The sequence below is a fragment of the Chinchilla lanigera genome, unplaced genomic scaffold (genome assembly GCF_000276665.1).
Source record: "Chinchilla lanigera isolate Chin_1 unplaced genomic scaffold, ChiLan1.0 scaffold00048, whole genome shotgun sequence".
In the NCBI taxonomy this organism is placed as follows: domain Eukaryota; kingdom Metazoa; phylum Chordata; class Mammalia; order Rodentia; family Chinchillidae; genus Chinchilla; species Chinchilla lanigera.
Genome location: NW_004955449.1, coordinates 17,747,273 through 17,759,215, shown reverse-complemented (window position 1 = coordinate 17,759,215; position 11,943 = coordinate 17,747,273). Strand labels below are relative to the sequence as shown.

General features: G+C 35.7%; 1 protein-coding gene across 1 annotated transcript; it reads right to left on the bottom strand.

Moving 5' to 3' along the window:
• Positions 1-4,211: 4,211 nt before the first annotated feature.
• Positions 4,212-4,773, bottom strand: LOC102030366 (aurora kinase C-like). The gene is given in 2 exon segments (XM_013518694.1): positions 4,212-4,371; positions 4,373-4,773. Coding segments are annotated over 2 exon segments (561 nt in total).
• Positions 4,774-11,943: the final 7,170 nt, after the last annotated feature.

Here is an 11,943-nt window from a genome sequence, read left to right as displayed (position 1 = left end):
AGAGGAGGGTGAATGAGCCATTGTGTACACCTGGATGCATGTTGAGTCCACAATGTTAAGCGAAATAAAGCAGATACACAATTTAAGTATAACATGGTTTCTCTTATATAGTAGAGAATTTATAAGAGTTTGATTTTTTTGTCTGAAAGCACATATTTTTAACCTTAGAGTCCATCAGATTAACAAAAAATAGCTTTTGTTGTTGACTACTGTCAGTGTATGTTCTTTATTACATGTATATTCTGTTTTTGAAAAATTTAGTATACTTTTATGAAATATCACCTTTCAAATATGATTTATTCTATTGCATGCATTTTCTTCTTCAAAGACCTTAATTGCACACCCAGTGCATATTTTTGGCATGTCTTCTCTCCTCCTCTAAGTATGTATTTACCTCTTCATTCACTTTTTTTTTTAACTTATGTCTATTTTTTCCATTACACTCACATGGATTCTATTCGAGTTGATTTCCAAAATTTTTCTCTAATCCTGTTATCTTTTTTCATATTTTGTTTATATTTATTCATTTCATATTTAAAATTATTTTGATTTCTGTCACTTTTAAAAAAAAATTTTATTTTAATGAAAATAGTACAAAAAAAGAACAATAGCAAAATACATACAAAACAAAGCAAGGTCATTAAAAATGGTATGGGGTTTCAAACCAAATGATAGGGATTAACAGTGGTCGTTATATTGCATATTGTTATCTTCAATGAAGTTGCTGAGATTATCAGATGTAAGAATAGAAGATTAATGAAATCATTAAAGGGAATATGAAAATAATAATTTAAAAGAACTTTGGAGACAATACATAGTTTCACCAGACAGGATTGTAGGAATTCACCAATGGTTGATAAACTGCAAATTATTGCCATCACATAAGTTGCTCAGATTACCAGATATAAGCATGCAAAATTGGTCAAAATATTAAAAAAATTTTTAATCATTAACTCTTCCCTTCAACAAACCATCATGCACCATCAGTGCAGTTATGCCACCTATCTATCTATCTATCTATCATCTATCTATCTATCTATCTATCTATCTATCTATCTATCTATCTAAATAATGCCTTACTACTTTGTTTTTCTTCTTTCCCTCATCCCAGTTATTCCTCCTTTTAAGCAATTTCTTTCCCTTTCATATTATCTATTGTATGTTTTGGGTTTTATTTAGTCTTTCATGTTCTTTCACTAGGGAGATAATGTGATGTTTACACATGTGGGTCTGATTTATTTCACTTAAGAGTATGGTCTCTAGTTACATCCATTTACCTGTAAAAACCTCAACTTTCTCTTTTTTAATACTCCATTGTATAGAAATACAACATCTTTTTATCCATTCCTCAGTTGATGGGCATTTGGGTTGTTTCCAAGATTCAGCTATGACAAATTGTGCTGCTATAAACATGGGTGCATATATATTGCTGTGGTAGGATCTTTTTAATTCTTCTGGAAAAATACACAGAAGGAGAATAGTTGGGTTAAGTGGGACTTCTAATCCTAGCTTTGTGAGGAATCTCCAAACTGATTTCCACAATGGTTTCACCAATTGACATTCCTACCAGCAGTGGAGAAGTGTTTCTTTTTCCTCACAGCCTCTCCAGTTTTGTCATTAGTTGATTTTTTAATGATAGCCATTCTTTGTGGAGTGAGATGGAATCTCAGTGTTGTTTTAATTTGTAATTCCCAAATGACTAGTGATGTTGAACATTTTTTCGTATATTTGTTTGCCTTTAGTATTTCTGAATCTGAGAAGTGTGTGTTCATCTCAGATACCAGTTTTTGGATTGGGTGTCTCAGTTTTGGGGGTTGATTTTTTAAAAATTCTTCATATGTTCTAGATAGGAGTCCTTTGTCTGAGGGGCAGTTGGCTAAAATTTTTTCCCAAATAGTGGCTTTCCTTTTTACTCTGTTGGTGATTTCTTTTGAAGTGCAGAAATATTCATAAAATGGAATCCCAGTTGTTGATTCTTTGAAGTATTTCCCATGAAGTTTGGTTTTTCTTCATGAACTTTATGCATACCCCTATGTCTTTGAGAGTTTTACCTACTTTCTCTTTCAACAGATTTAGTGTTTCTGCTTTGATATTTAGATCTTTAATCCACTTTGACTTCAGTTTAGTGCATGGTGATAGACATGGGTCTAGTTTTAGTCTTCAGCATGTGGAAAGCCCAGTTTTTCCAGCACCGTTTGTTAAAGAGGCTATCTTTCTTCCTGTGAACATGTATGGCCCCTTTGTAAAAAATAAGATGGCTGAGTGTGTTTGTAGCTGTGTCTCCATCTTCTAATCTGTTACACTGATCTTCAGGTCTATTTTTGTGCCAGTACCATGCTGATTTTATCACAGTAGCTTTGTAGTATAATTTCAAGTCAGGGATTGTGATGCCTCCTGCCTTTCCTTTGTTTCCCAAGATTGCTCTTGCTATTCTAGGCCTTTTCTGGTTCCAGATGAATTTTAGGATTGTTTTCTCTAGATCTGTGAGGTATACTAATGGAATTTTATTGGGATTGCATTGAATCTGTACAATAATTTTGAGAGTATGGCCATTTTACAATGTTGGTTCTTCCTATCCATAAGCAAAGAATATTGTTCCATTTTCTGAAATCCTCTTCCATCTCTGTTTTCAGAGCACTGTAATATTCACTGACATGCTTTACTTCTTTGGTTAGATTGATTCCTAAGTATTTAATTTTTTTAGATACCATTATGAAAGGTGTGGTTTCACTAATTTCTCTCTCAGTCTGCTTGTTATTTGTGAATAGGAATGCTACTGATTTTTGAGTGTTGACTCTGTATTGAGCTATGCTACAGAATTTGATCTTTAAATCTATTAGCCTTTTCGTGGAGTTTTTGGGGTCTTCTCTGTAGAGTATCATGTCATCTGCAAATAATGATATTTTAACTTCTTCCTTTCTTATCTTTATTCTATGTATTTCTTTTTCTTGTCTAATTGGTCTGGGTGATGTTTCCAAAACTGTGCTGAATGGGAGTGGTGATGGTGGACATCTTTGTCTTGTTCCTGATTTTAAAGTGAAAGCTTTCAGTTTTTGACCATTTAGAATGATGTTAGCTGTTGGTTTGTCATAGATGGCTTTGATCAGGTAAAGACCATTTTCCCTATTTTCTGTAGGGTTTTTATCATGAATGCATGTTGGACTTTGTTGAAAGTTTTTTCTACATCTACTGAGATGATCACGTGGTTTTTGTCTTTGGCTCTATTGATATGGTGTATAACATTTTTTGATTTGTGAATATTGAATCATCCCTGCATTCCTGGAATGAATCCAAGTTGGCCATGGTGTATGATTTTCTTGACGATTCATTACATTCTGCTTGCTAGTATTTTGGTGAGAATTTTTGCATCTATGTTCATGAGGGAGACTGGCCTGTAGTTCTCTGTTTTGGTTGTGTCTTTCTCTGATTTGGTATCCTGATAATACTTGCCTCCAGGAATGCATGGGGAGAATTCTTTCCTTTTCAATTTCCTTAAAGAGTTTGTGAGAAATGTTGGCATTAAATGTTCTGTAAATTTCTTGTAGAATTGAGCTCTAAATTCATCAGGACCTGGGCTTTTCTTCACGGCAAGTTTTTTTTATTACATTTTCAATTTTGCTTGCTGATGTATAGTATTATTCAGGATTTTTATATCTTCTTTCAGCTTTGATTGTTCATATGTATCTAGAAATCTGTCCATTTCCTCTGTGTTTTCCATCCTATGAGAGTAAAGATTTTCAAAGTAGGTATTGATGATCTTCTGAATTTCTACAATATCTGTAGTGATTTCATCTCTTTCATTCCTTATTGCATGTATCTCAGTATTTTCTTTCCTTTTTTAATAAGGTTTCCTACGGTTTTATCAATTTTATTCATTTTTTCAAAGAACCAAGTCTTTGATTCACTAATTCTTTGTATTTTTTTTTAGTCTCCATTACATTAATTTCTGCCCTGCACTTTATAATTTCCTACCTTCTCTGGGCTTTTGGTTTGATTTGTTCTTTTTCTGGAAGCTTTACATGCAACATAAGATTGTTTATTTGTACTTATTCTGTTTTCCTGAGGTTTCTGTTTTGTTTTTGTTTTTTTCACAGCAAATGATTTACTTTTTATTAACATCTCCCATCTTAAAACAAACACAAAGGACAGATGAAGCCACAGAACAGGAAAACTTGCTGAACATGCATTGATGGGGGGCAGAGCAGCCAGGGTCAGGCAGCTGTTTGAGCACAGGGAGGCAGCAACCTCTGGGAGTTGGCCTTGACCTGGGGATGCACTGGAATCTGGTTCAGCAGCAGCTGCTCCCTGGACTGGAACTTTAGAAGCCTGGAGATCAGGTTCTGGGCCCCCACAAGCATTGAGAGGGGAAACCACGTCAACCTTGAGGATGCGCCTGTGGATCTTGCTGTGAGAGGTACTCTCAAAGGGTCAGCTGACCACCAGCAGTTCATAGCAGAGCACCCCAATACACCACAGGTCTACCATCTCATCATATGTGCTCCCTTTGATCATTTCTGGCAACAGATAGTCCAGAGTTCCACATATCATCTTACTCAGCGATGGGGTGTGCACAAACCAGCCAAAGTCTTCAATCTTCACCTCACTTCTGACTCTGAGCAGCAGATTCTCTGGCTTGAGGTCCCTGTGAATCACCTTCTTGGCATGGCAGTAGGCCAGGGCCTCTGCCAGCTCCTCCATTGTCGTGGCTGTGCTCTGGTCATCCAAGGTGTGGCTTATGAGCAGCTCCTTGTAGGCACCTTCCAAGGGGCACATTCTGAATGGTATAAATTTCCCTCTGAGGACTGCTTTCATTGCATCTCACAGGTTCCTTTAAGTTGTACCTGCATTTTCATTTGATTGTACATAGTGTTTAATTTCTTCTTTGATTTCATCTGTGACCCATTGATTATTCAGGAGGGTTCTGTTTAATTTCCATGTGTTTATGGAGTTCTTGCACTTTCCTTTGTCATTAATTTCCAATTTTATTGCACTATGGTCTGATAGTATGCATGAGATAATTTCAGCTCCTTTCCATTTCCTTAAGCATATTCTATGTGCTAGCATATGGTCTATTTTAGAGAATGTTCCATGAGCAACTGAGAAGAATGTATATTCTGATATTGTTGGGTGGAACACTCTGCACAGGTCTACTGAATCCAATTTTTCACATGTTTGGTTTAGTTCTGTTATTTCTTTGCTAAAGTTTTGTCTAGTTGATCTATCTCTTCATGACAGTGGGGTATTGAAGTCCCCTGTTATGATTGTGTTGCTGCTTATTTCATTTTTCTTGTTTGTTAAAATTTCCCTTATATGGTTGAGTGCTTCTGTGTTTGGTGCATAGATGTTTATGATTGTTATCTCTTTCTCTTGAAGATTTCCCCTTACAAGTATGTAATGATCTTCTTTATCTTTTTTGATTATTTGTGGTTTGAAGTTCATGTTGTCTGCAAACAGAATAGCTACACCCACTTTTTTCTAGGTTCCTGTCACATGGAATATTGTTTTCCATCCTTTAATTTTTACTCTATGAATTTCCTTTTGAGTTAAATGTGTTTCTTGTATACAGCATATTGTTGGATTTTGTGTTTTGATCATTGGAACAAGTAGACTGCCATGCTACTTCTTTTGGTTGGTGAATTGAGTTCATTTACATTGACAATTATAACTTACATGTATTGGCTTATCTTTGTCATGTTGTTTTCCTGCTGATGGTTCATCTTATTTCCTTCTGTTTAATTGCTTGCTCTGGTTGGTGTTTCCTTTCTGTTGTTCTTAAAGTTGCGGTGTTTTGTTTTTTTTTTTAATCTTTTTCTAGAATATCTTTTAGTACTCTTTGTAGGTTTGATTTGGCACTCATGAAGCTCTTCAGTTGATCTTTATCATGAAAATATTTTATTTCTCCATTGATTTTGAAGGATAGTTTTGCAGGGTACATCAGTCTGGGTTGGAAGTTGTTTTCCAGCCAAGTATTTCAGGACCTGCAATATTTCCCTGCAAGCTCCTCTTGACTTGATGGTTTGTGTTGAGAAATCTACCCTGATTCTGATGGGTTTTCCTTTATACGTGATCTGTTTCTTTTCTCAAACAGTTTTTAACATTTTGTTCTTTTGTTGAATTTCTGGGATCTTGATCACTATATGTCTGGGTGTAGATTTATTTTTGTTATGGCTCGTTGGAGTTCTATATGTGTCATTTATTGGATTTCCAGTTATTTTTCCATGTTTGGGAAATTTTCTGCTATTACTTCTGCAAATAGTCTTTTTATGTCATTTGTGCTGACACCTTCTGTTCCACTGATATCTATTAATCTTACATTGTTTTTCTTTGCTGCTTCTTGCAGTGGTTGAATTGTTATTTCTTGGTTTCTTGTCATTTTTAAGAGATCCTTCCTTTCATGATCATTCACAGCAATGCTGTCTTCAAGGTCTGAAAATCTATCTTCACCTTCATTCAAGGGGTTTTGCCAACTTTCAATGGAAGTTTTAATTTCCTGGATATCTGTTTGAATGTGTTTCATGTATTCCAGTTCTTTCCTATACTTTTTTTTAATTTTAAAAATAGAAGTAGGAAAACATTAACAGACAGACAACATTTTACAAAATAGCAGAAGAACAGTACAGACAATACAGAGTTACAAACAAAGTGGTAGGAAATTAAAATGCTTGTTGTATTACATATTGATATCTTCAAAGTGGATTCTCATGAAAACAGATATAGGCATGCAATACTGATTAACCAAGATTTCCATTAATTTACTATGCTCCTTTATTTTTTTCTTATGTCTTCTTTAGATGTGCTAAGCAATTCTTTCATTAGTGTTGTCATTTCTTTTTTACCTCAGAGATTGTTTCTGATTGGATGTCTTCTATGGCCTGATGGAGTTGTTTCTTTACTTCACCTGCTATCATTTCAGAAATTTTGGATGTATTACTTCCAAGCTCTTCTGTGTCTATATCTCCTGGACTTGTTCTCAGTAAGGTAGAGGTCTGGGATTGCATTTTGCTCCTTCATTTAGTCATTTTCAGAGATGCACAGGTTCCCTGGAGCTCAGCCTCACTCTCAGGATGATGATGTAGTAGTGGGGCAAGTACCCAAAGGTCCCAACTTTTCAGTGTGACTCCCTGGATGTTGTGTGTGTGGGGGAAGGGTGTGATCTCCAATGCTCCCACAGCTGTCCAGGGCTCAGGTTGGCTCCCACTCAGGGGTTCCCAAAGCTGTCTGGGATTCAGCCCTGTTTCTACTTGGGTGTAGTAGTGGGCAAGTCCTGGTCACTGGGGATCCATATACTGCCCCTACCCCACCCAGATTCCACACCAGTGGGAGGGTAAGTTGCAGTCACTGAGGCCCATGAAGCTGAATGAGTTTCAGCTTAGCTCCCCTGAGGGTGCAGCATGGGTGCAGGGAGGGGCACCCAAGGCCCTTGAGGTTGTCTGGGGCTCCCCTTGGCTCCCAAGCTGGTGAGGCAGAGGTGGGAAGGGCTCACAGGCATTCCTGAAGCTGTCTGAGGTTCAGCTCAGCTCCAATGGAGAGGAGGGGAGGAGAGTGGACCCCAGGCACATAAAGCTGTATGGGTCCTTGCCTGGTTCCCAAGCTCGTGGGGCAGGGGTGGCAACAGCTCACCAGTGTTCTTGAATTTATCTGAGGTTCACCTCAGCTCCAACAGGGTGGAGGTGCGGAAGGGTAGGAAGTAGATCCCAGGACCCTAAAGCTGTATGAGTTCTTACCTGGCTTACAAGCTCATGGGGGAGGGGTGGCAGCAGCTCACTGAAGTTCCCAAAGCTGTCGGAGGTGCAGCTGTGCTCCAACAGGTGATTTCTCTCATTTTAAGCTTCTTTCATCTTAGAATTTAAAGCTTTGTATAATAGGAAGTAGTTTCATCTTTGGGATCAGGATAATTTCCTACTTATCTTTGGTTTTCTATTTCTATATTATTCAGTTGCTGTCTTTTTCTCAACAAAATATTTTCGAGAACCAAGACTGCAATCATTTTATGCTGAGTGTGTTTATATGGAATGTGTTTTACCAAAATTTTTAAAATATGTCCTTGAATGAGGAAAACAAAGTGGCAGGTTTTAGAGTTTCACTGACCAAAGTTACATTTTCTGTTTTTAATATTAAGTATTTACAAAGGTCCTCAAGGCTAATCACTTTCACATTTCTAACGTTTGTGTCTTAAGGAACTTTCTACTTGACTCTTATGCCAGAATATTTTCTTTATCTGTAGTCTTCCTACCAGCTCTTTTTCTTTTAACTCCCAGAAATTCTCTCTGTAGTCTTACAGAGAGTCTTTTAACTCCCAGAAATTATCTCTGTAGTCTTACAGTTTGTCTTCTGAAAAAAAAAAAAACAACAACAACAACAACAACAAAAAAAACAACTTTTGGAGTATTTCTCAAGCCCCTCATGTAGTGTAACCACTCCTCTCTATTTGCCTGGGAATGTGTTATCCCTGAAAGTCCTGAACCAGGCAATCTCTGGACTCCAAGGTGAGCTGGAAACATTCCTCACTGTACCATGCACCTTTTTGCTCTAGTGTAGTTGATCCTCCACTTAGGAGGGATAAACCTGGCCTGGTGAAACTCTTGTAAGTTGAAGATACTGTTAGGTTGAAAATGCATGCTAGGCGTGCTTACATCTAACATACCAGACGGCACAGCTTTGCTATGCTTATCTTGAACATGCTCAGAATACATTAGTCTACAGTCAAAATGATGTGACAGAAAGTCTATTTTCATAATTAAGTGTCATATAATTGAATATTGTATTGAACTTGAAAAGCAGAAATGTTGTATGGATATATTTTGTATTATATATTGAAGTTACAAGTTCTGAAATTGGAATATTTTAAGTTGGAAATCTTATATACTAGAGTTGCACTCTGGTCTATTCTACTTTGATAATAAATTTTCTTTTTAATGAATTGAACCAGCTTTAATGTTCTGCTTCCATCAACAACCAATATATCATTTTAATTTGGTTTAAGTTGCTATAATCAAGAATATATGTGTCAAGGCAGAATATAGCAATAAAAAAGCAGCAGTTTCCATTATACAAAATAATCATCCACTTTTTCCTATTGGTTTATATGAGGCTAAATGAGTCCTCAAATTTTGATTATTTTTCCTTAGGAAATGCAACTTTCTTCATGTCTTTTTGAGATGGCGTTTTACTATGTAGTTCAGAATGGCCTTGAACTCACTTTGTAGCCTAGGCTGACCACACAGTAATACACCTGCCTCAGTCTCCTGAGTGCTGGGATTACAGTTGTGTGCCACCATGCTTGCCTGGAAATACAACTTTGATAGTGGAAGAAATTGCAGTTATTTCTGTTTTTATTATTTAGAAAGAAAGAAAGAAAGAAACAAAGAAAGAAAGAAGAAAGGGAGGAGCAGGCAAAGCAGAGGATAATATTAAAGGCTAATTTAATGCCTAATAAAAATGTTACAATTTAATTTTAAGCCATCAGATGCTTTCTGGAACAAAGTAAAAAAAATTACATAGTAAATATTAAACTATTTAAAATATTACATAAACAAAAGTGGTAATATATTTTATTTGATCTCATACTGTGTTGGTATTTCACACTTTGCCATAAGTTTTTGGTTTTCTTCAAGAGTTGTTATAGAGTAACACACTTAAGGTGTTTGTTATTTGAATGGAATTTTGAAATAACTGTCAACTAAAGTCACGAATATTGTTGTGATATGTGAACAAAATACCATACAAAGTCCTCATGATAGTTTTAATATCTCTTTCAGGCAGTGCACACGATTTGGTAAGTCAAACCACCATCCTCTCCATAAATAACACAGAATGGTAATCCATGCAGAAGAAAATGGAAGTTGAAGTTAAAATAAATACTCCACATCTGCTATTCTTGCAGTGTAGTACCATTTAACTTCTGCACAGACAGTAATGCCTATCATTGACATTTCAGAAGGGAACTGAAAACATTGTAAACTACTTTCTGATGTATGAAATTATGGTATCAGAACAATGCTTCAGTCTGAGAGGGAAAGACTGACTACTTCAACAGAAAATAAACCTCATCATAAAACATGCTGTTACACTACCATTACAGGAAACATGCACACATTTGATAACAAGAAATAAAGCTTACTTTCATAGGATCTTTAAAATTCTGTAGCCTATTTCTGTGGCCATAAAATGGAAAAAAATTCACCAAGAAGACACTAGTCAGTGATAGTGTAATGGTAAAAGTAAACATGATGTAATTGTTAAGAAAAAGCCAATGGATATATCCTCCATGTGATATGCAACAACAACTTCTAATTCTATTTTCATACAGCATATTGTTATTTAAATAATGAAACATAACAATCTTCTGTTTATTATTTATATCCTTAAAAACATTAAAAATATGCCTAAATTGCCTGACAAGATATTTGAGAAATATTTTGAGGGTATAGGGATAATTAAAGATTATGAATATTGCTCGCCGTGGTGGCACACGCCTGTAATCCCAGCAATTGGGAGGCTGATGCAGAAGGATCATTGAGAGTTCGAGGCCAATCTGGGCTACAAAGTGAGCTCAAGGCCAGCCTGAACTGCATAGCCAGACCCTGTCTCAAAAATACAAAAAAGAAGACTATGAATAGAGAAACAAGAATTATATATAGTATTGACAATGACATTGTACATTTTATAAACTTCAGAAAATGGGTTTATACTTAAATTGTGTATGTTTGCATGTCTGTGTGTGTCTCTTCAAAGCTAGTGAAACTGTACTTTGAGGGCTATCAGATTTTTTACTCAGTAGAGTCATTGAAAAGTACATTTTTGTACTTCAGTGTGCTACCCCTGCCCAAAATAATGTGACACTTAAAGTGTGATATGATAAATTGATTGGGAGGAGCAAGCAAAGCAGAGGATAATATTAAAGGCTAATTTAATGCCTAATAAAAATGTTACAATTTAATTTTAAGCCATCAGATGCTTTCTGGAGCAAAATTAAAAAGTTACATAGTAAATATTAAACTATATAAAATATTACATAAAAAAGTGGTAATATATTTTATTTTATCTCATACTGTGTTGGTATTTCACACTTTGCCATAAGTTTTTGGCTTTCTTCAAGAGTTGTTATAGAGTAGCATACTTAAGGTGTTTGTTATTTGAATGGAATTTTGAAATAACTGTCAACTAAAGTCACCAATATTATTGTGATATCTGGACAAAATACCACATCACCAAGCTCAAAGACATTTCTTTTATGTCTTGTGTTTGTTTTTTTTTGTTATTTTTTTTTGTTTGTTTGTTTGTTTTTGGTTTCTTTCCGGTACCAGGAATCGAACTCAAGACCTCACATTTGCCAGGCAGGTGCTGTGCTGCTGAGCTAAATCCCCAGCCCCAATATTTCTGTTATGTCTGTGGGAGCAATGTGATATCCTGGCAACTGATAGTATTTTATTCATCCTAGTTTTTGTCAGCAACAAGTTTCCACAGAAAACAAATAAACCCGAGTCTTTTGGAAATAATATAATTCTGCTACACACTGCATTTTTGATAGTGAATTCCTGAAGTGTTTAAATAAAATTATTGAATTTATCATGGATCAAAAAATTATAGGGCAATTCTTTTTCACTCACAAAGGCTAATTCAATAAAGATTAAAATTGTTAGCTTATTTGTTTGAATGGGAGTCCTATCCAGTTCTTTTAAAAATTACTTTCAGTGACCATGATTTGTTTGAAATGAAGTGTTGCATTCCATTTTTATACGCAGAAGTATAATGTCTGAGAAACTTAAGTAAACCTGTGTCTAAGTTTCTGAATCAATAGCTCAAAATGTTTGCAATTATTAACAGAGAGGTAATATTTTCTATTTATTTATAACAACAGTTCTTTAAAGAAGTCAAAACCCCCTCGGCTGACAGGCTGCTGAGCTATAACTGGCAGAGTGAGTACTGAGAGACTCAATGTGA